Genomic DNA, 25,570 nt, shown 5'->3' on the forward strand with positions numbered 1-25,570 from the left:
ATTGGACTGCTCCCATTGAATGGAAATGCTCTTTAATAGTCTTAGGTCTAGATTCACTAAGTCCACGGATCTGATCCGATTTGTGAGTGATCGGATTCTATCCATGGCCGGGGGGGGAGGGGGGAGCTGATTCATGAAGCGCCCTCATACAAATGGGAGCAATCGTAATCATGCCCCCATACAGTCTGTTGGTGGGCTTTGGGATCCCTTCTAAATCTCTGTCCTTGGTCCCAGCATGTTGAACACTGGCCCCGGCACCTATTCGTATAGGAAAGTGGTTCTGAATGTAGGTATTTGGCAGTGACTGGGCCTGCGTTGTCAATTCAGGACCTTTTCTATGATTTTTAAAAAATATTGTTGCTGTTTTGGCAGACTTTTTGCTTATTTATTTATTTATAGTTGTTTTGTAAGTATTTGCTGCTTTTTCTTTATTTATAATGTTTACTTTTTTAAATTTAGGCAGCCGGACTTCTGAGTTGGAGGCCTGTGCTGAAGGCTCATTGCCACCCAGTGTGCACCAAGTCCAGATGCGGGGATTTTTTTTCCAAACAGAGCAATCAAGAAACCGAAGCAAAGGAGAATGAAGGAGTACTGCCTCTGTACCTGGTTTAGGGGGTTTCCCTCCAGCACCAAGTCCTGAAAGAGATCAATACACAGGAGAATAATGAACATTCTGTTCCCCAGCTGCCTTATTCACTCTAGCTCCCCTCCCTGCCCCCTAATCACAGCCCTCCTCACTCTCCGTGCCCTCTCTATCCCTATTCTACCCCTTCTCTGACTCTGTATTAACACTGTTCCCACTCACTGAGTCCCTCTATCTTCAAAGGCCCTCCTTCCCTCTCTATTCTATCTCTCTTCACCCCTTATACCATCACTGCCCCATTCTGCTACTCCACACTTCCTAGCTCCTCCCTCCATCCAGTGGTTCCCAACCCTATCCTGGAAGACCACCAGCCAATCAGGTTTTCTGGATAGCAATGGGCAGATTTGCAAGCCTTTCACCTCCATTATATGCAAATCTTGCATGCATATTCAGTAGGGCTATCACAAAAACCCGACTGGCTGGTGGTCATCCAGGACAGGGTTGGGAAGTGAAACCACTGCTCTAATCTTACTGCTCCAATTTTATTCTCTCTCTCACCCTGTTCTTTCACTTTTCCCTCCCTCTCATTCCCCCCTACCTTCCTAGCCTTTCCTCCCTGCCCCTTGTCCTAACCTTCACCCTGTTCAGAACTCGTGCTTCCTTCTTCTCTGCCCTCTTTTTCTCTTTCCCCTCATTCCTTGCCCCTCTGTGCTCTTTAGTCCTGCGTCCTCGCTCATACTCTCCTCCTCCTCAGTCTCTCTGCCTCATATCTTTACCTTCCCCCAACCTCATAATCCTTTGCCTCTGCCTCATCAAATCTTTACCTTACAGTTTCTTCCCCCCCCTTAACCTCATAATCCTTTCTCTACATTCTTCCTCCTTTGATTTCTCCCAGACCACCAATGTATCTGTATTCCCAATTCCCTATACTCGATCTCCAGCAGTCGTCACCTCCTGGCCCCTCTATTCCTCCTTCACCTTTCCTCTGTAATCACAACCCCCTCACTGTTGATCTAGCCGCTCTCTTTTTTCCTTCTGTCTGTCTCCTCCCTCTCCCTGACCAGCCTTCTCTATCTGTCCACTCTTTTCCTTGAGCCTCCCTCTCCCACTTCACCCTTTGATCCTACCTCTCACTGTCCCTTTGCCCCCCTCCTCTCCCCTTGTTTGCCTTGGTGATGAGTCTGGATTTGTAGGTTTTGCTCACAAACAGCTACAGACCTCCTCCTAATGGCAGTCCTCCGGCACCATATGCACCTGGAGGAGAAAGAAACAACTTTAGAACTAGTCCTGCAGATGTTGCTCAGACAAAAGAAAGAGAAATCTTGCACCAGCTTTTCACGAACAAAAGGAGGTGGTTTAGGCAGTAACACTCAGCAGCAGCATATAGATTGTATTTAAATGGATGGAGAAAATAGGGCGGTAATTGTGTTAGTCAACATTTAAAGGTAATATACAAGATAACTTTTTTATTAGAGAACAAGTTATATTCTTTTCTTTTTATACTTTACATTTAAATGGATGAATATGCAGCCCCGTGGCTCTATTCATAATGCTTTACATTTCATAATCTGTGGTAGCACTGCTAGCGGCCCATAATGGCAATGCATCTCGTGGACATGGCTCACTGTAGAGAATGACATGGGAACAAAATTTTTCCCCATCCCCACGGGAACTCATTTTCCCTTCCCTGTGAGTTCTTTTCCTGTCCCTGCCCCATTCCTGCAAGCTCCGTCCTCATCTGCACAATGCTTTCGTTACCTACATGCAATCACAATGACTGGAAGCTAAAGAAACCTACCTCGCGAAATCCAGAAAAGTTAAAATGACAGTCAGAGAGGCCAAACTCCAGATGGAAGAAAACAAAGCTAGGCAAGTAAAGAAAGGGAAGAAATCCTTTTTTAAATACGTTAGTGACAGGAAGAACACAAGCGGTATTGGGCGCCTAAAGAAACATGACAGCGACTTTACAGACTCAGATGCAGCCAAAGCAGAACTACTCAATAATTACTTCTGCTCAGTCTTCACCTGCGAAGGTCCTCAGCTACAAACGAAGGGGAGTGCGGAGGACCCATTACGAAACATGGAATTTACTGCGAGCGACGTCTACCGTGAGCTATCAAAACTAAAAGTTAACAAAGCAATGGGCCCGGATAATCTACACCCTAGGGTACTTCGAGAATTGATAGATGTCCTGGCAGAACCGTTAGACGAGCTCTTCAATCTTTCCCTAAGCAAGGGAAAAGTGCCCCTGAACTGGAAAACTGCCAACGTTATCCCACTCCACAAAAAAGGATGTAGGTCAGAGGCTGAAAATTATAGACCAGTGAGTCTCAGATCAATAGTGAGCAAACTCATGGAAACGTTGATTAAAAACAGATTGGACACGATTCTGGATGGTGAAAAATTAAGGGATCCGCACCAGCATGGCTTTACGAAGGGAAAGTCTTGTCAATCCAATCTGATAAGCGTCTTCGACTGGGTAACAAAAAAACTGGATGGGGGCGAGTCCCTGGACATCGTGTATTTAGACTTCAGCAAGGCTAAATCATTTGCTGAAGGTAGTTTGATAATATGCACGAGTTGAGTGTGGTGTGTGGTGTTAAATTCGTAACCAGGTTGAACAGCTGAGGTAAATACTGCTAGTGAAAGTTTAATATTAGCCATCCAATGTTATAAATCACATTTACTAGCTAGTGCTAAGTCAACTGGAGAGGAGTCTAAAGACTCTAATGTTTCTTTTCCAATTACATTTGACTCCTCTTCTTCTTATATTAAATTCTGTTTGGAGGCTGGTGCTTCCACTTCCACTAATTCTTCTGCCTGATAAGCAAACATTTTAAGATCAGGTCTTGTTTTTTGCTAGCCATATCTCCAAAATTAATTCAATTTAGTTCCAGTTAGTTAAGAGAAAAAATACACAACATCTAGAATTATATAATATAGCTGAATCAAAAATCCCCTATACTGAAAGGAGACAGGATCTATAAAGAGGTCTAAAAAGCACTGTCTTGAAATTCTAGCCTCAATCCCCCACCAGCTAAAATGCGCACTGTCTTAAAAATAAAGCCATTAATTCATATCAGTCTCTCTTTCATAGCGGATTCCCAAAAGTCAAGTCTCACCTCCGTTCTTATGTTGCGCTCTATTCCCAATGGGGCCCAGCCACAACCGTTTAAGGGAGAGTGCCGTTCTCTGCTGCTCACATATGTGGCTAGACTGCCGCAAGGGTATCCGCTCCTCTCTACTCCCGACCAGGCTCGTTGTAATCCGTCAATGACAGGGCACCTTCACCTTCTATTAGGGCTTGCCCAGGTCCCTTGAGCATAGGGCGCCCTCCTCTTCAGCCCCTGCACTTCCAACAGGGCCCGCCAAGATCCGTTGGGGGAAGAACACCCTCCTCCTCTGTTCATGCTCATGGCAGAGACGCCGCAGGATGATTACTCCTCTCTGCCCCTACTTACCAGGGCCCTTAGAGTATGCTTGCTATTGCTCATTGCCACCCTACACCCCAGAAGCTGTTACTTTATTCAATTTCCTAGTCTTGCCTAATGGTTGGGTACACCTGCCCCTTCGCATTACTAGCACCAAAGTTCAGATGACTCTCCAGAGCTTTCAGCACAATTTCCTTTTCTGAGACAATATTTACAAGAAACAAGTCACTCTTTTCTGCTCCTTTCTTCTAACAAAACTTCCTCTTCCCAGCAGCCTGACTCACAGTTTTACAGCAGGAAAGAGAAATTGGGTTCTTACCTGCTAATTTTCTTTCTTTTGGTCCCTCCAGACCGGCACAGAATGGATGGGTTTACGCTCCTCTGCCAGCAGGTGGAGACAGAACACATTGGCTTTTGGCAGTAGTACAAGTGGGCTGTGCAGTCCCATCTACAATCAGTCTGACAAATAGCCAAGCAGGAACTAACTAAGAACTGTGAACTATAAATACACCAACTCCACTCTCATATGGAGAAGACAAAGTAGTTGTTCAGATTGGACAGGGAAACACTGTTGGATACTGATTAGAACAAGAACCTTCAAAGTGTCCCCACAGTTCACCAGCTAAGCCAGATGAACCAAATGCTGCTGCTCTTACTAAACTTACTAAACAAAGACAATAAGATAACGCAGACAAAAATGTACTCTTTGTGAAACACACCGAATAAAATGACAGGGTGGGGTCTGTGCCGGTCTGGAGGGACTAAAAGAAAGAAAATTAGCAGGTAAGAACCTAATTTTTCCACTGCCTGGAAGAGGGGGGTACTTCACCCTGCCAGGTAAGCCCCTGGTGGAGACGCCTGGTGTGTCCTGAGTATCTAAATTTCCCAATATGTGAATGAGATTCTGAAGGACATGCTCTCTTTTAGACATAAGGGGTGCTGAGGTAGTAAATCATAACAAACAGGTACAATGTGCTCACTCACCTCCTGCAGGTAGTCCCCCAACACCGATTCCAGCTGCAAGACAAAAGAAGCAACAAAATGTTAAATGTAGTGTAGAAAAGAATGCAGTTAGTTGCCATTACACATCTAATTACAAAAGTGATGCCCTGCCCCTTCTCATATTTGTGATGACCTGCTATAAATTTAGTTTTCTTAAATAAGTGAAGAACAATCCTCATCCTCATTCTTGATTTTTGCAGTATCTGAAGAGTATGTTGGGGGGTGGGGTGGTCATTATAAAAGGAGTTCATTATAAATGAATGGAGTTCAAATAAACGGAGTTCGTTATAAATGAACGGAGTTCTTGTGAGAAGCAGCGTGGGACCAGGCAGGCAACCTGGTGCATCATTATGCCGCGAGAGAATGGTATAGGAGGCAGCCGCGTCAGCTGGCAGTTCTGGGAGGAAGCGGTAGGAATCAGGCAGCCAACTAGCCTTGGCCATGAACAGAAGTTAAAAAAAAAAGGTACGTGTGTTGGGGGATGGGGGGAGCAGTGGGGAGGAGGAAGAAGGCCAGGGCTTGCCTATTGCCTGCCTTGGGGGTGAAGAGGAAGAGGCCGGGGCCTGCCTGCTGCCAGCCTGAGGGGTAGGGAGTGAGGATAGAAAGGCCGGGGCCTGCCTGTTTGCTCTGCCCAATTAAAAATAGGGAGGGACGAGGGAGAGGCCGTGGATTTCCTGCTGCCTGCCTGGGGTGGGAGGGAGGCCTGCCTGTTTGCCTGCCTGCCTGGGAGGGGGGAGGTCTGCCTGCCTGCCTACCTACCTACCTATCCGCCCTATCCATTCCTTCCTGCCTGCTTGCCATGTTCCTGCCTTCCCTGTCCCTACCTGCCTGCCAGCCACTAGGCCTGCCTGCCCTGTGCCCTGTTCCGGCCTGCCCTGTCCAGGCCTAACACTAGACCATCAGAGGGGGGCCAGGGTACAGAGCCTGGCAGGGAGGGGGGCCAGGGTACAGAGCTTGGCAAGGAGTGTGGGGTTGGGTACAGAGCCTGGCAGGGAGAATTTGGTTCAGAATGTTTTTTTTCTTGTTTTCCTCCTCTAAATTTAGGGTGCGTCTTATGGTCAGGTGCATCTAATGGAGCATAAAATACGGTATATCATCCCATTCCCTCCAATTTACAAAACTGTAAGAGCAGTTTTCAGCACAGGCCGGTGCTCTGAATGCTCTGCTCTGCTCCCGACGCTCATTTCCTAGGAGCATTGGGAGCAGCCAGAGCGTTCAGTGCACCAGCCTGTGCTGAAAAGCGCTTTTTCGGTTTTGTAAAAAGGGGGGAGGTCTATTTTTCTCTCAGATTTATACTTTACAGCTCTGAATTCTTAAAGCTACAGAGAAAGGCTAGTCTCCCCTCAGATAACTCCAATCACTTATCTTTCTTTTTCTCCCCCCACCCCCCGATAACTTTTAATTATTTGTAACTACTGGTTACAATAGTCACACAGGAGGGGAGCACTCACACATTTTCATCAGAGTTTTCAGCCTCTTCTGGGCTCTGGGAGAGCAAGTCTGACTGATTCATCCTGCTGTCCATGGAGAACCTCCTTTACAGGTATGTAATCTCACTGTTGTCTCAGTGCTTATACTGTCAAAATGCTCAAGCCCCAACATTAACATGACCCTTCCTTACAGTCTTCAGTAGCTGAGAAGGGATGCACATGTTAATCTGAATTTAAATTAAAAACAGTGGGCATTTATATTCTGCTGTGTTCCAGCAGGATTCAAGAAGGATTACATGAAATCCAGTTAAATAATACTTAAATTCAAATCCATAAAAAATATCATTATATTTCCTCATAACATTAATAAACTGTTTCCCACAAATCCCATAATGCAAAACAATCCCTCAGTATTATATTAGATGATTTTCAAAAGGCCAGATTTTCAGTTTCCTACAAAAGAGAAAGATTATTCCTTCCTTAATGCTAATTGGACATTTTGCTTCCTACAGCTCCCTCTCTAGAAATGCTAACCTTGCACTCTTGTACTGATGGAAATTTCAGCAGTGACTCCTTCTTTGACCTTTAAAGTGTCTTTCCACATGAAGATTTTACCAATGTGAATAAGAGGCAGCCACCCCATTTAATAGTTTACAGATGGTCAGAACAATCTTAAAAATCATTCTTTCCTGAATGGGGAGCCATGACGCTCTTATCAAGTAAGGCAACCCTCTTTCCCACTATTCTATTCTAACATAGAAACATGACAGCAGAAAAGGCCAAATGGCCTATCCAGTCTGCCCATCCACAGTAACCATTATCTCTTTCTTTCTCTGAGAGATCCCAAGTGCCTATCCCAGGCCCTCTTGAATTCAGACACAGTCTCTATTTCCACCACCTCTTCCAGGAGGTTCCACGCATCTACCACCCTTTCCGTAAAAAAGTATTTCCTCAGATTACGCCAGAGCCTATCACCTCTTAACTTCATCTTATGCCCTCTCATTGCAGAGTTTCCTTTCAAATGAAAGAGACTCGACTCATGAAAATTTATATTATGTAGGTATTTAAACGTCTCTATCATATCTCCCCTCTCCCGCCTTTCCTTCAAAGTATACAGATTGAGATCTTTAAGTCTGTCCCCATACGCCTTATCACAAAGACCACACACCATTTTAGTAGCCTTCCTCTGGACCTACGCCATCCTTTTTATATCTTTTTGAAGGTGTGGCCTCCAGAATTGTACACAATATTCTAAATGAGGTCTCACCAGAGTCTTTTTCCTACTGGCCATACCTCTCCCTATGCAACTTAGCATCCTTCTAGCTTTCGCCATCACCTTTTCAACCTGTTTGGCCACCTTAAGATCAACACATACAATCATACCCAAGTCCCACTCTTCTGTCATGCACATAAGTTCTTCACCCCCTAAACCAGGGGTTTCCAAAGTCCCTCCTTGAGGGCCGAATCCAGAATATGCATGAGATCTATGTGCATGCACTGCTTTCAATGCATATTCATTGGGGATATCCTGAAAACCCAACTGGATTCGGCCCTCAAGGAGGGTCTTTGGAGATCCCTGCCCTAATCTGTACCGTTCCCTCGGGTTTTTGCAGCCCAAATGCATGACCTTGCATTTCTTAGCATTAAATTTTAGCTGCCAAATTTCAGGCCATTCTTCAAGCTTCGCCAGGTCTTTTTTCATGTTATTCACACCATCCGGCGTGTCTACTCTATTGCAGATTTTGGTATCATCCGCAAAGAGGCAAATCTTACCCGACAACCCTTCAGCAATATCGTTTATAAAAATGTTAAAAAGAACAGGCCCAAGAATAGAACCTTGAGGCTCATCACTGGTAAAATCCCTTTCCTCAGAGTGATCTTATTTACTTATATTTCGCATTGTTCTCACAATAGATTCTAGGCAGATAACAGCAATTTAAAAAATATTGTGTTCATACAAAATTATTCATTTAACAATCATTAAGAATAAAATGTTTTTAACAATTTTCTAAAGATATAATAATAAGAAACTTTTTTCTTAGTGCAGTTGGAAGATCATTCCAAAGCTTTGTTCCTATAAACTCAAAAGTTTTGTTCATCAAAAATTTCAACGTATAGAATAGCCAAGCCTCAATGACTGTTTATACCAGGAGGTAGCTCTATTTAATGGGAAAGTTATATACTTTATTAAACCTTCTGGTCCCATTCCCTGCAGCAATTTACCGTATACATAAATATAACCAATTTAAAATGTACTCTCTTTTCAATCTTCAACCAATGTAATTGATTCAGAAGAGGAGTAACCCGGTCATATTTTTTTGCTATAAAAATTCAAATTCACAGTCATATTTTGAAGCAATGGCAGCCTAGTTTTTGAATTCAATGTAACACCATAATACAAAGAATTACAGTAATCTAACTGAGGCAGTACAGTAGCTCTTACCACTATTTGAAAACTCTCTAAAGATAAAACATAATTGGTGCAAATGAAAAAAAGACTCTGTATCACTTGAAATGGCAGAAACAGTTTCTTTGTTCTACTCAGATATACAGAGTTCGACAATCAGAATGAGGAAAAGTGACTTTATATCAGGGAAGGGTGTTAGGAGGGGTGGGAAGGATATCTGGGGAAAATGAACACATTAGGCCAATCTTTTAATTTTTTTACCTCCAGTTTTAGGGGGCTTTACCCCATGACTCCCAACTCCAACTCCAGGAAGCCCTAGAAAATGAATATGAATCAATGAAGAACAGTAAGACTGATAAGGTTTAAGAAATATCATAATGCCACTTATGTATTTCAAGCTACGAGACGTTGGAATACTCTTAAAGTTTAGGAAATTATTGAAGATTTTTTTATTTCTTAATTTTCAAAGGGAAAACATGTACGTGTTTTTCCTTTTGAAAATTAAGTTACCCAAGTGGTTCCCAGTCAGTTTTTCAAGATTTCCACAAATTATGCATGCGAGGGATTTGCATGCACTGCCTTTACTGAACCCTGTGTGCTGAATATTGCAGGATTAACATGTGACCTTTTAATATCCACAAAATAGGTATTGGAATGACCACAAGGACCCTATAATTTGATTCAGATCTAACACCAAAAGGCAGCATATTCCAAGACTTTGCGGATTGGAAGACCTGAATATGTATACTCCAGAGGACAGGAGGGACAGGGGAGATATGATACAGATGTGTAAATACTTAAAAGGTATTAATATAGAACCAAATCTTTTCCAGAGAAAGGAAAATGGTAAAACTAGAGGACATAAATTGAGGTTGTGGGGTGGTAGACTTAGGAGTAATGTTAGGAAATTATTTTTTACAGAGAGGGTGGAAGATGCCTGGAATTCCCTCCTGAGGGAGGTGATGGAGAAGAAAACAGTGACAGGATTCAAAAGAGCATGGGACAAACACAGAGGATCTCTTATCAGAAAATGAAGGGTATAATTGGAAGAACCAAGGCTGGTACGGGGCAGACTTGAACGGTTTGTATCCTATATACAGCTTAGGATGGGCTGGGGAGGGCTTTGATGGGAACTCCAGTAGTTGGAACCTAAGCACATTACCAGGCAGACTTCTACGGTCTAGAACCCAGAAATATCAATGAACAAAGACAATTGAACTTAATCATGAATTTGTAATGCATGTACCTATTGGGCAGACTGGATGGACCATTCAGGTCTTTATCATTTACTATGTTACTAGATGCAATCGTTGATATATTTATGTTTTTGCAGATGGAGAATTCAAGATAAATTGATCCCTAAAACATGATTTTCTGTGATGGGAAAATCTATTTATGAATTGATACATAAAAAAATGGAACAATCGCAACCAGGCTTTTATGAACTAATAGACAACATTTAAAATTAATTACTTTGTTTACGTATCTGAAGACCTCTTCCTCCAGTCTGGTGGCCAGAGCTCTCCGAGTTCTACAGCTGGTGGCAGCTCAGAGACACTACTGCTAGCTGCAGAGCTTGGAGATTTCTGGCTGCCAGACTGGAGGAGATGGTCTTCAGCTGGCTGGGGGTTTGGAATCCCAAAGTTTCTCTCATCCACAGTTGGGGGCTTTTTTTTTGCTTGATGCAATTTGATTGGTTGAGCAGGCAGCCTGCAATGAAACCGCATCAAGCAAAAAGTAAAGAAACACACAAAAAAACTATGGCTGAGGGCTTGGGATTCGCTGAATCCCCTGAGTATGTGCCACTTTCGTTTGATGCAATTTGATTGGTTGAGCGGGCACATTTATTTTGCAGCTATGGTGTTTTCATTGTGTCATTCACCAATTGGTAAAAGTCTGCCCTGACAGCGCCACGTTGGTCTGGGAGACCATTAATAAAGACTGTGGGCTCTTTTTACGAAGGCGCGGTAGCGGTTTAACGCACGTAATGGCGTGCGCTAAACCGCCGGACGCGCTAGCCGCTACCGCCTCCTCTTGAGCAGGCGGTAGTTTTTTGGCTAGCGCGGGGGTTAGCGCGTGATGAAAAGTCGCGCGCGCTGAAGTCGCTACCGCAGCTTCGTAAAAGGAGCCTTATGTTTTCGTATTTTATTTGGTTTGCTTTTCTTTTTACTCCTTTGCCAATTAGATAATTATGTTATGCACATAACTGGCCCTATTATACAACTGTGTATCCTATTTTTCTTTGGTTTAGGCACCATTTATAGAATTTTAGGGAGTTAATAAACACTTATTCTTGCATGTAAAGCACTCTTTTCCCCACAGAAATGTTCTATTTACAGATAGAAGTAGAGGTAGGTTATAGGAATAGTCAGAAACCACTTCACAGGTCATGGGCCTGATGGGCCGCCGCGGGAGCGGACCGCTGGGTGCGATGGACCTCTGGTCTGACCCAGTGGAGGCAACTTCTTATGTTCTTATAATCACTTTCTGTAAACGGTGAGGCACTACAGAGGGAAGGCTGTGTTTTTCCTGAGCTGACGGCGGATATCATCACAGAGATAATACCCTCTTATGGAACATAAATTAAATCAGAAAAAAAGATAATAAAGAAAATGACGAACCTCCTCCTGGCACTCCCCCAACACCGACTCCAGCTGCAGGATAGAGAAGACAGGAGCTGTTAGATCAAATCTCACACCTGTTACTAGACCAATGTGAAAAACAGTCAAACCTTGGTTTACGAGCATAATTCGTTCCAAAAACATGCTTGTAATCCAAAACACTCGTATATCAAAGCAAATTTCCCCATAAGAAATAATGGAAACTCAGATGATTCGTTCCACAACCCAAAAACTTTCATACAAAATACTGTATGTACTCGTATTACAAGACCTCATGCGTTTAGAACAGTCACTACGCTCTTTCAGCATCAGAGAGAGAAGAATCATCGGCTCTGTTGTGATGATGTGACGCGTGTATACTATATGTACTTGTATTGCAAGATCTTGCTTGTTTATCAAGTTAAAATTTAATAAAATGTTTTGCTTGTCTTGCAAAACACTTGCAAACCATGTTACTTGCAATCCAAGGTTTTACTGTATATTTAAATATAATCTTGCATTAGTCTTCATAGCCACATGGGTTCCCCTATTGCAGCAAAGATTAGAACATAAGAATTGCTGCTGCTGCTGGGTCAGACCAGTGGTCCATTGTACCCAGCAGTCTGCTCACGCGGCAGCCCTTAGGTCAAAGACCAGCACCCTAGCTGAGTCTAGCCCTACCTGCATACGTTGTGGTTCAGCAGGAACTTGTCTAACTTTGTCTTGAATCCCTGGAGGGTGTTTTCCCCTATAACAGCCTCCGGAAGAGCGTTCCAGTTTTCCACCACTCTCTGGGTGAAGAAGAACTTCCTTACGTTTGTACGGAATCGATCCCCTTTTAACTTTAGAGAGTGCCCTCTCGTTCTCCCTACCTTGGAGAGGGTGAACAACCTGTCCTTATCTACTAAGTCTATTCCCTTCAGTACTTTGAATGTTTCAATCATGTCCCCTCTCAAATCTCCTCTGTTCGAGGGAGAAAAGGCCCAGTTTCTCTAATCTTTCACTGTATGGCAACTCTTCCAGCCCCTTAACCATTTTAGTCGCTCTTCTCTGGACGCTTCCGAGTAGTACTATGTCCTTCTTCATGTATGGTGACCAGTGCTGGACACAGTATTCCAGGTGAGGGCATATCATGGCCCGATACAGCAGCATGATAACCTTCTCTGATCTGTTCGTGATCCCCTTCTTAATCATTCCTAGCATTAATTCCTAGCATTTAAGTTTTGGTGGGCAAATTTATGTTTAATTTATAGATTTGAAAAAAATGAATGCGGATATACTGGGACATGCTAAGAGATTTAAGTTTATCTGGGGCCCTTTGATTTCTTTTATGGATTCATTGTAATTGTTTTTTCCTTTGTTCCTGTTGGTATATTAAACACCCCCCCAGGGGGAGGGAGGGTGGGAGGGGGGTATTTCTTTGTATGATTCTATTCCCTTATGAAATGTTGGTTGGGTAGGAGGATTTTTTTTGTTGTATGGATTTTGATTGATAATAAATGCATACATGATTAATATTATTTGTATAGATACTGTATTGCATTTTTGTTAGCTTTAGAAACTCAATAAAGATTAAAAAAAAAAAAAAAAAAATCATTCCTAGCATTTTGTTCGCCCTTTTTGCCGCCGCCGCTGTGCATTGCGCGGACGGCTTCATTGTCCTGTCAACCAATACTCCCAAGTCTCTTTCCTGGGGGGTCTCTCCAAGTATTGCACCGAACATCCTGTATTCGTGTATAAGATTTTTGTAACCCAAAATGTATCACCTTACACTTATCCATGTTGAACCTCATTTGCCATGTCGCAGCCCATTTCTCAAGCGTGTTTATGTCATGTTGCAGGTCTTTGCAATCCTCCTGCATCTTCACTACTCTGAATAACTTTGTATCGTCTGCAAATTTAATCACCTCACTCGTCGTACCTATGTCCAGATCGTTTGAAGAGCACGGATCCAAGCACCGAACCCTGCAGCACTCCACTCGTGACGCTTTTCCAGTTTGAGTATCGTCCATTTACCCCTACTCTCTGTTTCCTATCTGCCAGCCAGTTTTTAATCCACGTGAGTATTTCACCTTCAATTCCATGGCTCACAATTTTTCAAAATAGTCGTTCATGCGGAACCTTGTTGAATACCTTCTGAAAATCCCGATATACAATGTCGACTGGTTCACCTTTGTCTATCTAGTTAGGGGAGGATACAGAAATCTGTGCCTTAGATGGCTTTCTGCAAACATTTACCATCAATGGGGTGACTATATTTTTCTCCGGGGAACCCTGGACACATGACCCAGCCCTGTTCCACCTCCAGCCCCTCCCTATTCCTCCCCACAAAGCCTTCTCTCTTCTTTCTCTTCTTCCAGACCGTCTGGGGGGCCTGGAGCATGCGCACTTTGTCCGGGTTTTGAAAAGCTTCCTGGAAAAATCGGGTTAGGAGGGGGCATCTGTGCTGGTGCAGACGCAACACGGTGATGTCATTGCTTTGCGTCTGCGGATGCTTTCTGGGGGTGGGGTTTGGGATGGAACAGGGCGTGACACAGTTGGAATGGGGCTTGTGGGCGTGGCCATGGGTTTGGATTTTCCTTTGGGAAAATCTGGTAACCCTAACCACGCCATACCTTGTATTGTTATTTAAATATTTCTATTGCTGTAATCATCTATTGCTTATGTTTGACATATTCTAGCTGTAGACTGCCTTGAGTGAATTAAAAAAAGGCAGTAAATATTTCCTAATAAATAAATAAAATCTCATCTGTCATTTGTATGCTCAATTTTCCAGGAAGTGGGGATCAGGATCAAGGGCAAGGGGGAATTGGCTGTGGTCATGCCATCTACATTTCTTATGTAAATTGTCTGGGACCTGCATAAGCTCAAAGTCAGCTTTTAAAAAAACGCTGACCACCGTAACTACCACTGGTATCCCTCTAGCCACACAAGTTAGACCTCATCAAATCAGAGCCACTGCAAGAACCATAGGCCTCATGACAAAATATGCAAAGCAGCAACGTGGTCCTCGCCCCTTACGCAGCCCCTCCAAATTCCAATACTCTTTGATAGGCCTATGCAGACTGTATCCGACGCTTCAGTCCAAAGAGAGAACTGTCAAGCAATGGGACTCTGCTCATTTCTCAACTCCCAATAGGAAATGGGCTTACGTACCTCCTGGCAGCCCCCCTACGCCAACTCCAACTGCAGGAGAGAAAAGACAAGAAATATTAGACCTAGCCCATAATTCTGTTGGTTTTCTTTTATCTCCATCTTTATGGAATGACCTTCCGCAAGTTATTCAAAGTGAACTTTCATTTTCAAAATTTAAGTCTACGTTGAAAATTCTTTTTTTTTTTTAAAATTTGGCATTTAATTTGATGTAATTTTTAGATTGTCAGTGGACATGAGAAGACTGCAATCAGGAGATCACAACTAAAAGAGGTTTAACTAAAAGGATTTTGGTTTTTTTTTCCTTATTATTTAGATTAGGTCTTTCCTATTGATTTTTTTTTTTTTAATTTCTTTATTCAGTTTTGCATATTACAACAAGTGTATCAGAAAAATTCATATAATCTTATAAATATACACTTGATTTTCTTCATGAACACTTTAAGTACAATATATCATACTTATATTCATATTTTATAATGATTTAAATATTATGTAATACATTTAATAAATATGACAAATGTAAATAAAATAGAAAACCCCCCAATCCCTCCCTACCTATTTCAGAAAATCTAACCTAATACATCAAAATGTATTAATTATTTCATACATATTATGAGATAAATAAAATAATACCCACCCCCATCCCCACTTAACAAATATCTTATTATGGGAAAATGTTATTAATCATTACAAAAATCTTTCCTATTGATAATGGCATTGTTTTAACTGATTTTGTGCTTTGTAAGCCACACTGATCTGTTGTAAATGCAGGATATCAAATTTTAATAAACATATACATGAGGATGTGCATACAGCTCTCTCTAATGTGAGCCTTACATGTACTATGAGTGGGAGGAAAGAAAGTTAACCTCCACCCTTATCATTCTGACCTGCCCGCTGCTTATTTTCTTCCCCCTCCCCCAATCAAAATAGGCACATTATAACTACGGGGTTTTAAATCATTGTTACTGTTTTTGAAGTAGCTATTGATTCATGCCACCTGGAGCCCTGTTTTATAGTTTACTTATATCTGAGAAAATTTGTCTTCTTGTGCCTCACTTACACCTTTCAGGTATCTGAACGTCTCTCTCCTGCTTCCTTTCTCCCTGAGTGTATTCAGTAGGTCCTTATACACACTCCACACAATTTAATTTACGAGTCTTTTGGAGGCCCAAATAGAACACAGATCCTGTATTTCTTTCCATCTCATTTAAACAGGACCCTTATCTGTTTTTCTCTCTGGTACCCAGGAACAATGTGAGGTCTCATTCAATATTCCCTCAAAATTTTTTCCTACAGAGTCGATGATTTAACATTCAAGTCATATGATAAATCACTTATCGAAATGCTTATTTGTATGCTAATGCAAACAGTTTCTCCAACTACTTTTCTATTTTATTGACAAAATTATGACATCAATGAGTGAGGCTGAAGGCCAGTGAGTAAAGTTTTTTTCATGGGCCCCAGCCATGCATAAAAATCAGTTCTTGCAGACATACATTCCAAAAATGGACATAGTCTAATCAATACATAGAAAACAAAATTCTTTTTGGTCATTTTATTTTTTTAATCATGTTGGTCCCAATCTCTGGTTTCTCTTTTCCTCTGTCTTCTCTTAACTCTCTTTCCAGAGTATCCTTGTCCATTTGGCATTTCTTCTTTCACCATGTTCAGCATGTGCCCCTGCCCCTATCTTCCTGCTATGTTGAGCATCTCCTCCCTATGTGTCCTTATTCTTGTCCTTTTTAGCATTTCTCTTCTATATCCATAACCCCCCCATCTTTCTTTTTTGATATGTCTCTGTGCCACCCCTCCCCCCCCTCTGAAGTATTTCTCTTTCTTTCCTCCTATTTGCCGCTCCGGGGCCAGCATCTCTCCATGTCATTTCTTTTATTCCTTCCTCCCCCCTCCTGAACTCAGCATCTTTTCATTCTTCTTCCTTCCCTCCTGCCCCTCCCCCTCCCCCCAGGCCAGCATTTCTTCATTCCTATTCCTGCCCTTATGAAAATCAGTGGCAGAAAGCTATAATTAAAACTTGGACATAAAGAAAGGACATGTCTTTTCCGGGTTGATATAAGTGCACCTAGGAAGTGATGTTAGAGAGAGTGCCCAAGTCGACATGGGCAGTAAGCTGCTCGTGTCAAAGTTAAAAAGGTACGGGAAATGGGCACACGGCATGGGGGGCGGGACAGAGGGGCACTTCTGCGCTGGGTGCCGTTCACCCTCACTACACCACTGATCTCACATCAATATCAGTTGACGGGTTGCTCTAGGACAAAGGACAAATTAGTTATAACACTGAGCTTGGAGGTCACTTGCTTGTCTGCCTGACTCAGCTCTGCTTGTCATTGGAAAGAGCCGTGTTTCTCACCTGTAACAGGTGTTTCTGTGCTGTTCCCTGTATTTGGGGCTGGGAGGGAGTTTTCTCTGTTGCTATCTTAGAATTGGCTAAAGTCTCAGAGCATTATATTCACTTTCCCTTGTTTCAGACCGCAAAGAGAACTGTCAAGCAATGGGACTCTGCTCATTTCTCAACTCCCAATATGAAATGGGCTTACGTACCTCCTGGCAGCCCCCCTACGCCAACTCCAACTGCAAGAGAGAAAAGACAAGAATTATTATTATTATTTTTTTAAATTCTTTATTCATTTTAAATCATAAACAAGTGTACAATAATATATCCATTAAAATTTCAATATAACACTTGAAATTCTTGAACATATCATCTAAAACAAAAATATATATCCCCACCCCCTCCCTACTTAAATTAACCAAAATTCTTGAATCATTTTAAAACAGACAATAAATGTACAGAAATAGATCCATTATAATTTCAATACAACATTTGAAAATCTTTACCAAGTCATCTGAAACAAATAATAGTAATTCCCTCCCTCCCACCCTTCTTAAAGTAATTAAAACAAACTTCCAATAGCAAATATACCACCCCCACCCCCAGTCTATAAATATAATCTCCCACAAAAAAAAAAGAAAATGATGTCTACTCATTACAATATCTTTCCATTGGCCCCCAGATCTTTATAAACTTATTGTAAGTCCCTTTCTGCGTAGCAAGAGCTCGTTCCATCTTATAAATATGGCATAATGAGTTCCACCAAAATGTATAGTTGAGATTAGAGTAGTTTTTCCAATTATTGGTTATATGCTGAATGGCGACCCCTGTCATGATTAACAAAAGTTTATTATTACACGACGAAATTTGACTTTTTTTCCTCATAAATATACCAAACAAAACGGTTGTCATAGGATAACGCAACATGGTTCTCTAGAAGACAGTTAACTTGAGTCCAAATTGAATTCCAAAATAACATAATATAGGGACAAAAAAAGATTAAATGATCCAATGTCCCTACTTCAAGATTACAGTGCCAGCATCTAAAGACAAGAATTATTAAGAACATAAGAAGTGCCATCTCCGGAACAAACCCTAGGTCCATCAAGTCCGGCGATCCGCACACGCGGAGGCCCCGCCAGGTGTACCCTGGCATAGTATTAGTCCCCATATCACTCTAAGCTTCTCATAAGAGATGTGCATCGAGCTTACCCTTACCTATGTCACCTTAAGCCACTCATAAGGAGATGTAGATCTATCTTACCCTCAAACCCTAGAATGGTGGATTCTGCAATTACCTCTTCTGGGAGAGCATTCCAGGTTTCTACCACTCATTGCATGAAGCAGAACTTCCTGATATTTGTCCTGAACTTGTCCCCCCCCTTAGCTTTAGTCCATGTCCTCTTGTCTGTGTCACATTGGACATTGTAAATAGTTTTTTATCCTGCTCTATTTGGTCGAATCCTTTCAGTATTTTGAAAGTCTCGATCATATCCCCTCGCAGTCTCCTCTTCTCAAGGGAGAACAATCCTAGTCTCTTAGATCTAGCCCAGTAAAGAATTTAGAGAGATATCAATATAAACTAAAACAAATAATTGGAATCAACCTCAATCGTTCCCCTCTTAAGAAACTTCACATCTATTTGGCACAACTAGGCAGAGGCCTAGGGCAGCAGTTCCTGGGAGCAGCAAAAAGTAGCAGTTACATCAAAGCAGTAAGTCTTGAGATCAATATTAACTCAAAATTTAGTCTCTGATGTTTATTCCCATGCATTCTTCCTGCAGCCTCTTTTATTAGTCTACTAGCTGATGCCCCGGCGTTGCACGGGTATTTAATTATAGCAATAACACTGTAAATGGATTCAAATAAAGATACTTTATAGTGGTGAATGAAATTATTTTTTTACAGCTTTATGAAAAGTACAATATTCAAATTATAATGTGAAATATTTGACAAAATGAATACAATACAACAAACACAAAACTTGATTAGAAACAACATATTTAGTTTCACCTCCAGGAGCAAGAACATATAAATTCTTGGGTGAAGAGACCCCCAGAACATATCACCCCAGGTAGTGAGGGATCTGCATACCAAGTTTCGTTCAAATCGGTCAAGCCGTTTTTGATGTACTGTGAGAATGGCAGCTGTTTACATTTTTTGCATTGACATGAATGGGTGAAATCTGATTTTCTGTTTGTAGCTCCGCCCACGTGTGCAGGTGGGCCGAGAGACCTCCAGAACATATCACCCCAGGTAGTTGGAATTACTGTGAGAATGGCAGCTTTTTACATTTTTTCCATTGACATGAATGGGTGAAATCTGATGTTCTGTTTGTAGCTCTGCCCACGTGTGCAGGTGGGCCGTGAGAGCCCCAGAACATATCACCCCAGGTAGTGAGGGATCTGCATACCAAGTTTCGTTCAAATCGGTCAAGCCGGTTTTGATTTACTGTGAGAATGGCAGCTGTTTACATTTTTTCCATTGACATGAATGGGTGAAATCTGATTTTATGTTTGCAGCTCCGCCCACGTGTGCAGGTGGGCCGCGAGACCCCCAGAACATATCACCCCAGGTAGTGAGGGATCTGCATACCAAGTTTCGTTCAAATCGGTCAAGCCGTATTTGAAGTACTGTGAGAATGGCAGCTTTTTACTTTTTTTCCATTGACATGAATGGGTGAAATCTGATGTTCTGTTTGTAGCTCCGCCCACGTGTGCAGGTGGGCCACGAGACCCCCAGAACATATCACCCCAGGTAGTGAGGGATCTGCATACCAAGTTTCGTTCAAATCGGTCAAGCCGTTTTTGCGTGATCGCGGCACATACACACACACACACATACATACATACACACATACATACCTCCGATTTTATATATATAGATTTCTGCATTTCCAATTTTAGTAAAAAAGCTTCTGATTTATTATTTATCAGATCAAATTGAAACATTTTCGATTATAATGAAAATGAAGCATATTCTGGTAAAATCAGTACATACAGCAAATTCATCAACTGGTTCGGTTCGATCAGAAAACCTTGTAGCCCCATTCTAGTTTATTGACTCTGAAATGTAGGCATTCTGGGATTTGTAGTCCTAGCAGCTTCCAGAAATTCCAGAGTGTAAAAAGCAGGATGTACTTGAGGTATTGGAGATACTGCAGGGATTTCAGAAAGGCAGGGTCGTAGGACTGTCAGAAGGAAGTTGATGGTGATGGATACACCATTACTCAGTCTAAATTTACTTATATTTACTTTAATAAAATTCCTTATTTGCTGTGATTAGTATAAAAAGTGCTCTGATATTGCATAAACCCTCAGAGGTCCCTTTCCCTACACCTTCTATATCTTCATTCCTTAACCCTACTCCTCTGCCCTCCATCCCAACCAGCTGATTAACCCTTCCCCTTAACTGTATCCATGACATCCTGTTGGTCTGTCTTGCCTATTTAGATTGTAAGCGCTTTCCTGCAGGGACTGTTTTCTTACTCTTTGTGATTCTGTAAAGTGCTGCGTGCGTCTGGTAGCGCTATAGAAATAATAGTAGTAGTAATAGTAGTAGAACACAGTAGTGTGCATACATGGTTGTTGGGTTTTTTTGTGGGGTGGGAGGGTGGAATGGAGTTGGGTAGAAATAGACAAATTAAACTGCTTCTATTTACCTCCAGGTTTAGGGGGCTTCCTCTGACCTCCAATTCCTGGGACACCTACAAAAGGAAGACAAATATTTTCTAATTATTGTACTGTATAAAAGAGCCATGAGCAAGGATAGAAGAAGGAGAGACGTGGAGAAGAAATGAAGGAGGAGGGTAGGACAAGGGAGTGGTAAGGAACGAATTTGAGGTACAGGACTGGGAAGAATAAGGAGTAAAAGGAGTGTAATTATCAACATGGGCTACCGCTAAGAAGTGCTATTTTACCACTAACTTGTAATATTTTAGCCCAGCTTCTATTTTATGAAATAAGACTTAGCTATTAATAACTGGGGCTAACAGTAAAATAACATGTCTTAAGGTAGAATTTTCCTCTTGAAAGAAAAAAGAAATTGCTCTAGAAATTGAGATAATTGTCCTATGTTTCAAGTTTATTTAAAATTTCTTATACCGCCCAATCAGCGGTGTACAAATTTGTAAAAACAGAGAACAAACTTTAACTAAAATACAAGTTTGAGGTGACAATACGTCACCAAACTATAAGTATAAAAACTATTAAAAACAAAGACAAACAAGAACAAAAGGTAAAAGGCAAGAACTACATTAGGCAAAGTAAAAGAGAACAATTAAGGAAAAAAGAAGAGGGAGGGTTTCTGTTAAACTCAATAGTATTTTCGCTCGATTGCCCTTATAAGGACAGTTAGGCCTCAAAGAAGAGAAATGTCTTTAGCTTCGTCTTAAAGTTATTAAGATTTGATTCTTCGCGTAAATAATTTGGAATACTATTCCAAAGAGAGGGGGCAGTGACAAGAGAAGATAGTAGACCTCATTGTATATATAAACTTCAGTGACGGTATAGAGAAAAGGTTACTAGCTATTGATCTTAGGGACCTAGAAGGAATATAAGGGGTAAGAAGATTATTTATAAATTCAGGTTGATTGTTTTGTCTAGTCTTAAATATTAACAGAAGAATTTGGTAAGTGATTCTGTGTTCCACTGGCAACCAGTGGACTTCTTGCAACAAGGGGATGACATGATCGGATTTCTTTGCATTGAATATGATTTTTACGGCGGTGTTTTGTATTATCTGAAGTCTTCGTATTTCTTTTTTGGTTATACCTTTATAAAGGGCATTACAATAGTCAATGCACGAGATCACGAGAGAGTGAATCAAAATGTTTAAGGATGTGGCATCTAATAGTTTCGATAATGATATGATCATACGTAGCCGATAAAAGCAACGTTGGACCACTGTACTAATATGAAGATGATAATTAAATTTGTTATCAAAAGTTACTCCAAGTAATTTAAGTGAAGGTACGGTTTTAATAGATTGAGATTTGAATGTAAGAGGGGTCTGCAAAGAAAGTCCTTCCCTGGGAAAAATCATTACTTTGGATTTTTCAATGTTCAACGAGAGCTTATGTACGTCCAACCAGGAGTTAATCTTTTCCAATTTTTGGTTTATAAATTTTATTTCTGAAGGATTATTTAGATCTATCGGGTGTATTAGTTGGACATCATCGGCATAAGCAAACATTGTAAACCCGGTAGATTGCCCTAATGTTAAAAGGGGGGGGGGCGCAGAAAAATATTGAAAAGTAAGGGATATAAAATAGAAACCTGAGGAATCCCATAATCAGTTATAAATGAGTCAGACGATGTAGAATTAAACACTACCTTGGAAGAACAATCTGTAAAAAAAGATAAAAACCAGTCCAAGACCTGGTCTTTAATATCAATTTCACTCAGACGAGACAGAAGAAGCTTATGATCTATCGTGTCAAATGCCGATGATAGATCTAAAGAGATAAGTAAGACAGACTGGTGGTGGTCGAGGTGATAGAGAATTTTAGTGGTCAACCCAATAAGTGAAAGTTCTGTGGAATGATGTTGACGGAATCTGGTTTGGTTTGGATGGAGCAATTTGGCGGAAAACTATCTTTTCTGTAAGCTTTGCCAAGAATGGAATGTTTGAAATAGGTCGATAATTTGAAACCTCTTGTGAACAGATTGTATAGTCTTTGATAATGGGATGAATAACTGCTTCTTTCCATACTTTTGGAAGGGTACCTGTACTTAAACTAGTACAGATCAGATTTAAAATATCGGGTCCAAAAAATGAAAAAAAAAACAACGTTTTAGAAAAATTGGTGGAATGATCTCTGAATTGGAACCCTTTATGTTTAATGTATTTAAAGTTCTCTGTAGTTCTTGAAGAATGGGTAGGGTAAATTTTGAACATTTAGAGATGGGGAGATGTATAGTTTCAGGTTTTTTAACGATGTCCACTGTAAAAGGGAAAGTAGGGTTTAAGCTGGCAATACTTGGCTGAGAAATGGAGTCTCTAATTTTCTGGACTTTCTTGATAAGATAAGAGGCAATTTCTTGAGCTGTAGGAGGTGCAGCTGTCAATTTGGACGCTGTCCTCTGTGTGGTTAATGATTTTGTAATAGAAAATAATGCAGAAGTGTTTTTAGCTTTTTTGATTTGTTTGGAATAGTATTCTTTTTTTGATCTGTTGATCTCAGATTTATAAAAGTTGGCTTGTTCCTTGAATTTATTTAGGTTGTGTAGGGTTTTGCTTCTACGACATTTTCTCTCAAGGGATCTCAGTTGTTTTTTTTATAAGGATAAGATTAGAACTATACCAAGGGCTCTTTTGTTTACGTGGTGAGATGGTATAGGTAACAGTGGGCGCTAGGATATCTAAAAGTTTAGTAATCCAAGCCATCCATGAGGCAACTTTCTCCTCAATAGATGATTTTGATAATTCTGCTAGTTTGGAATCAAAGTTTGCCAAAATGGAAATTTCCTCCAGTTTTGTAAAATCACGAGAAATTATTGTTTGAGGATGAAGGATTAGGGCATTGAACCTAGTAGACTGAGAAATACTAATGAAAAAGTGATCAGTCCAAGGGAGTTGTGTGCAAGCCGTAACTTGAAACCAATCTTTAAGTGGTGATGGAACAAGAACCATGTCTAAAGTGTGCCCTGCTATATGAGTGGGAGAGTTTACCAATGGACTGAGGTTTAAATCCTTTAAGAGAGTAAAAATATCTGAGGTAAAAGTATTATTAAAATCATCAAAATGAATATTAAAATCTCCTAAAATGATAGGGTTGAGGGATGAAGTGCAAAATTCAAAGATAACAGATTGAAGTAAGATTAATGATTGGTTATTAACCGGAGGGGGAGGTAAAGTAGTAAATAATCTAATGAAGAGTTGGATTTTATTTTAAATTGAATAGATTCTAGGATACTGCTAGGAAAAGATAATTCTATCTTGGAGAGCAAAGAATCTCGGTGAATTATTGCTAAACCACCTCCCTTTTTACCTTTTCAGTGATTAAACTGGTAACAATAGCCCATATCATGAAGTAGGTGGTGTTTAGATTTTCATGAGCGGACATTGATAAGTCCAATTTTAGATGTCTTAGCTTGCTCAGTAGATAAGTGACCAGAAGGAGTTGGGAAAATTAAATTAGACTTCTGACAAGCAGAAAAACGATTGTGTTTAGGAAAATTAGGGCGATGACCCCAATGAACTGGAATTTGTGAGCTAGAAAGTATCATGTTAAAAGAAAGGGTATTCAATAATATTAAGACCAGAATAAGAAAGTTTATAAAACTGCATAGATATGAATCTCACAATAAGAGTACTAATAGAGAAGCACTTAGGAGACGCACGAAGGAGCGCACTAAGGAGCAGGACCTTAAGAGCCTTTGTGGCGTGCGCCACAAGCTGGCCCAAAATATAGAGCATGTACTGGCACTTTGTGGGCGGGGTAAGTAGCGCCGCTGCGATGAGCTGTGGAAGAAAAATATCAAAGTTGTCAACCGCTACAATACTCACAAGCACATGAAACAAATGGGACAAACAGAAATGATTCAGCGTTAAGAGTGCAGCAGTTAAGGTGCCGTAGTGCAGGGTAAGTGAAAAGGTCATCTGAGAAGAGTGCGCCGCAAGCTGGCCCAAAATAATGTAATAAAAGTGAGCCAAATATAAGACAATCAAGCCATTGTGACATCACTGATGAGGTTGGCTCTTGGGCATTGGTGGAATGAGGCATTATGACATCACAATCTCAGCTCTGGTATGTTGCTACTCTGGGGTACTGCCAGGTACTTGGGACCTGGTTTTGCCACTGTTGGAAACAGGATACTAGACTTGATGGATCTTCAGTCGGTCCCGGTATGGTAGCTCTTATGTTTTTATGTGAGCTAAATACAGGACAATCAAGGCATTGTGACATCACTGATGAGGTTGGCTGTTAGGCATTGGTGGAATGAGGCATTATGACATCACAATCTCAGCTCTGGTTATCAGAGACAGAAACTCTTCACACTAAGGGGTGAAGTTATCGACGTAGACTACCATTAAGGTGGGTTATTTTTGGTCCTGCACCGAACGCCATATTTTACTATTCAGCTGGAAATGAATATTGAACACGAAAATATTTGACTAAATACAAATATGAATAATGGGCATTGAGCTTTAACATAACAAATAATAAAAGAAGCAGTATGAAATCAGAGATCAAGGTCCCAATGTTCAGCTGCAGGAGGCAGCCCGGTTAAGTCCCGCGATTGGCAGTGAGCCTGGCCGTTTCCAGTGACTGGCATTGAATTTCTGGAGTTTGACTGCTAATTAATGTAGGCCCTCTTTTACTAAGCTGCAGTAGAGGTTTCTATTGCAGCCTGGCATGCTAAATGCTCCGCCGCACATAGGAATTCTATGAGTGTCAGAGAGGCATCGGAGCATTTAGCACTCCAGGCCACGGTAGAAACCCCTATTTGGCTGCTAAACTTAGCTGGCCAGTGCTTGAATATTCACGGCTAGCTGAATATGTCGTCTGACATAGATGGCTAGTGGCGAATATTCAGTGCAGATAACTGGCCATCTCCTGCTGAATATTAATGGTTAGGTGGCCCAATGCTATTTATCCAGCCAG

At 41.2% G+C, this 25,570-nt stretch overlaps 1 protein-coding gene and 1 long non-coding RNA gene across 7 annotated transcripts in view; one reads left to right on the plus strand and one right to left on the minus strand.

The window, feature by feature from the left end:
* The window catches only part of LOC117348986, a 92,515-nt gene extending 91,412 nt beyond the window's left edge, over window positions 1-1,103 (plus strand). The window contains exon 3 of the long non-coding RNA XR_004537079.1: window positions 460-1,103. This is a non-coding gene — a long non-coding RNA (uncharacterized LOC117348986). The remainder of the gene's footprint in view (window positions 1-459) is intronic.
* The window catches only part of ELN (elastin), a 178,662-nt gene that overhangs the window by 19,557 nt on the left and 133,535 nt on the right, over window positions 1-25,570 (minus strand). For 3 of the 6 annotated variants that reach the window (XM_033921779.1, XM_033921777.1, XM_033921776.1), the window contains exons 20-27: window positions 20,624-20,668; window positions 17,172-17,201; window positions 14,610-14,639; window positions 11,475-11,507; window positions 9,115-9,168; window positions 4,999-5,031; window positions 1,802-1,837; window positions 604-636 (exon numbers count right to left, since the gene is read on the minus strand). In XM_033921779.1, coding sequence (XP_033777670.1) covers window positions 604-636; window positions 1,802-1,837; window positions 4,999-5,031; window positions 9,115-9,168; window positions 11,475-11,507; window positions 14,610-14,639; window positions 17,172-17,201; window positions 20,624-20,668 — 294 coding nt within the window. The remainder of the gene's footprint in view (window positions 1-603; window positions 637-1,801; window positions 1,838-4,998; window positions 5,032-9,114; window positions 9,169-11,474; window positions 11,508-14,609; window positions 14,640-17,171; window positions 17,202-20,623; window positions 20,669-25,570) is intronic. The other 3 variants (XM_033921780.1, XM_033921778.1, XM_033921781.1) reach the window with 3 other exon arrangements.

This window comes from Geotrypetes seraphini, chromosome 15 (genome assembly GCF_902459505.1).
Source record: "Geotrypetes seraphini chromosome 15, aGeoSer1.1, whole genome shotgun sequence".
NCBI lineage: Eukaryota > Metazoa > Chordata > Amphibia > Gymnophiona > Dermophiidae > Geotrypetes > Geotrypetes seraphini.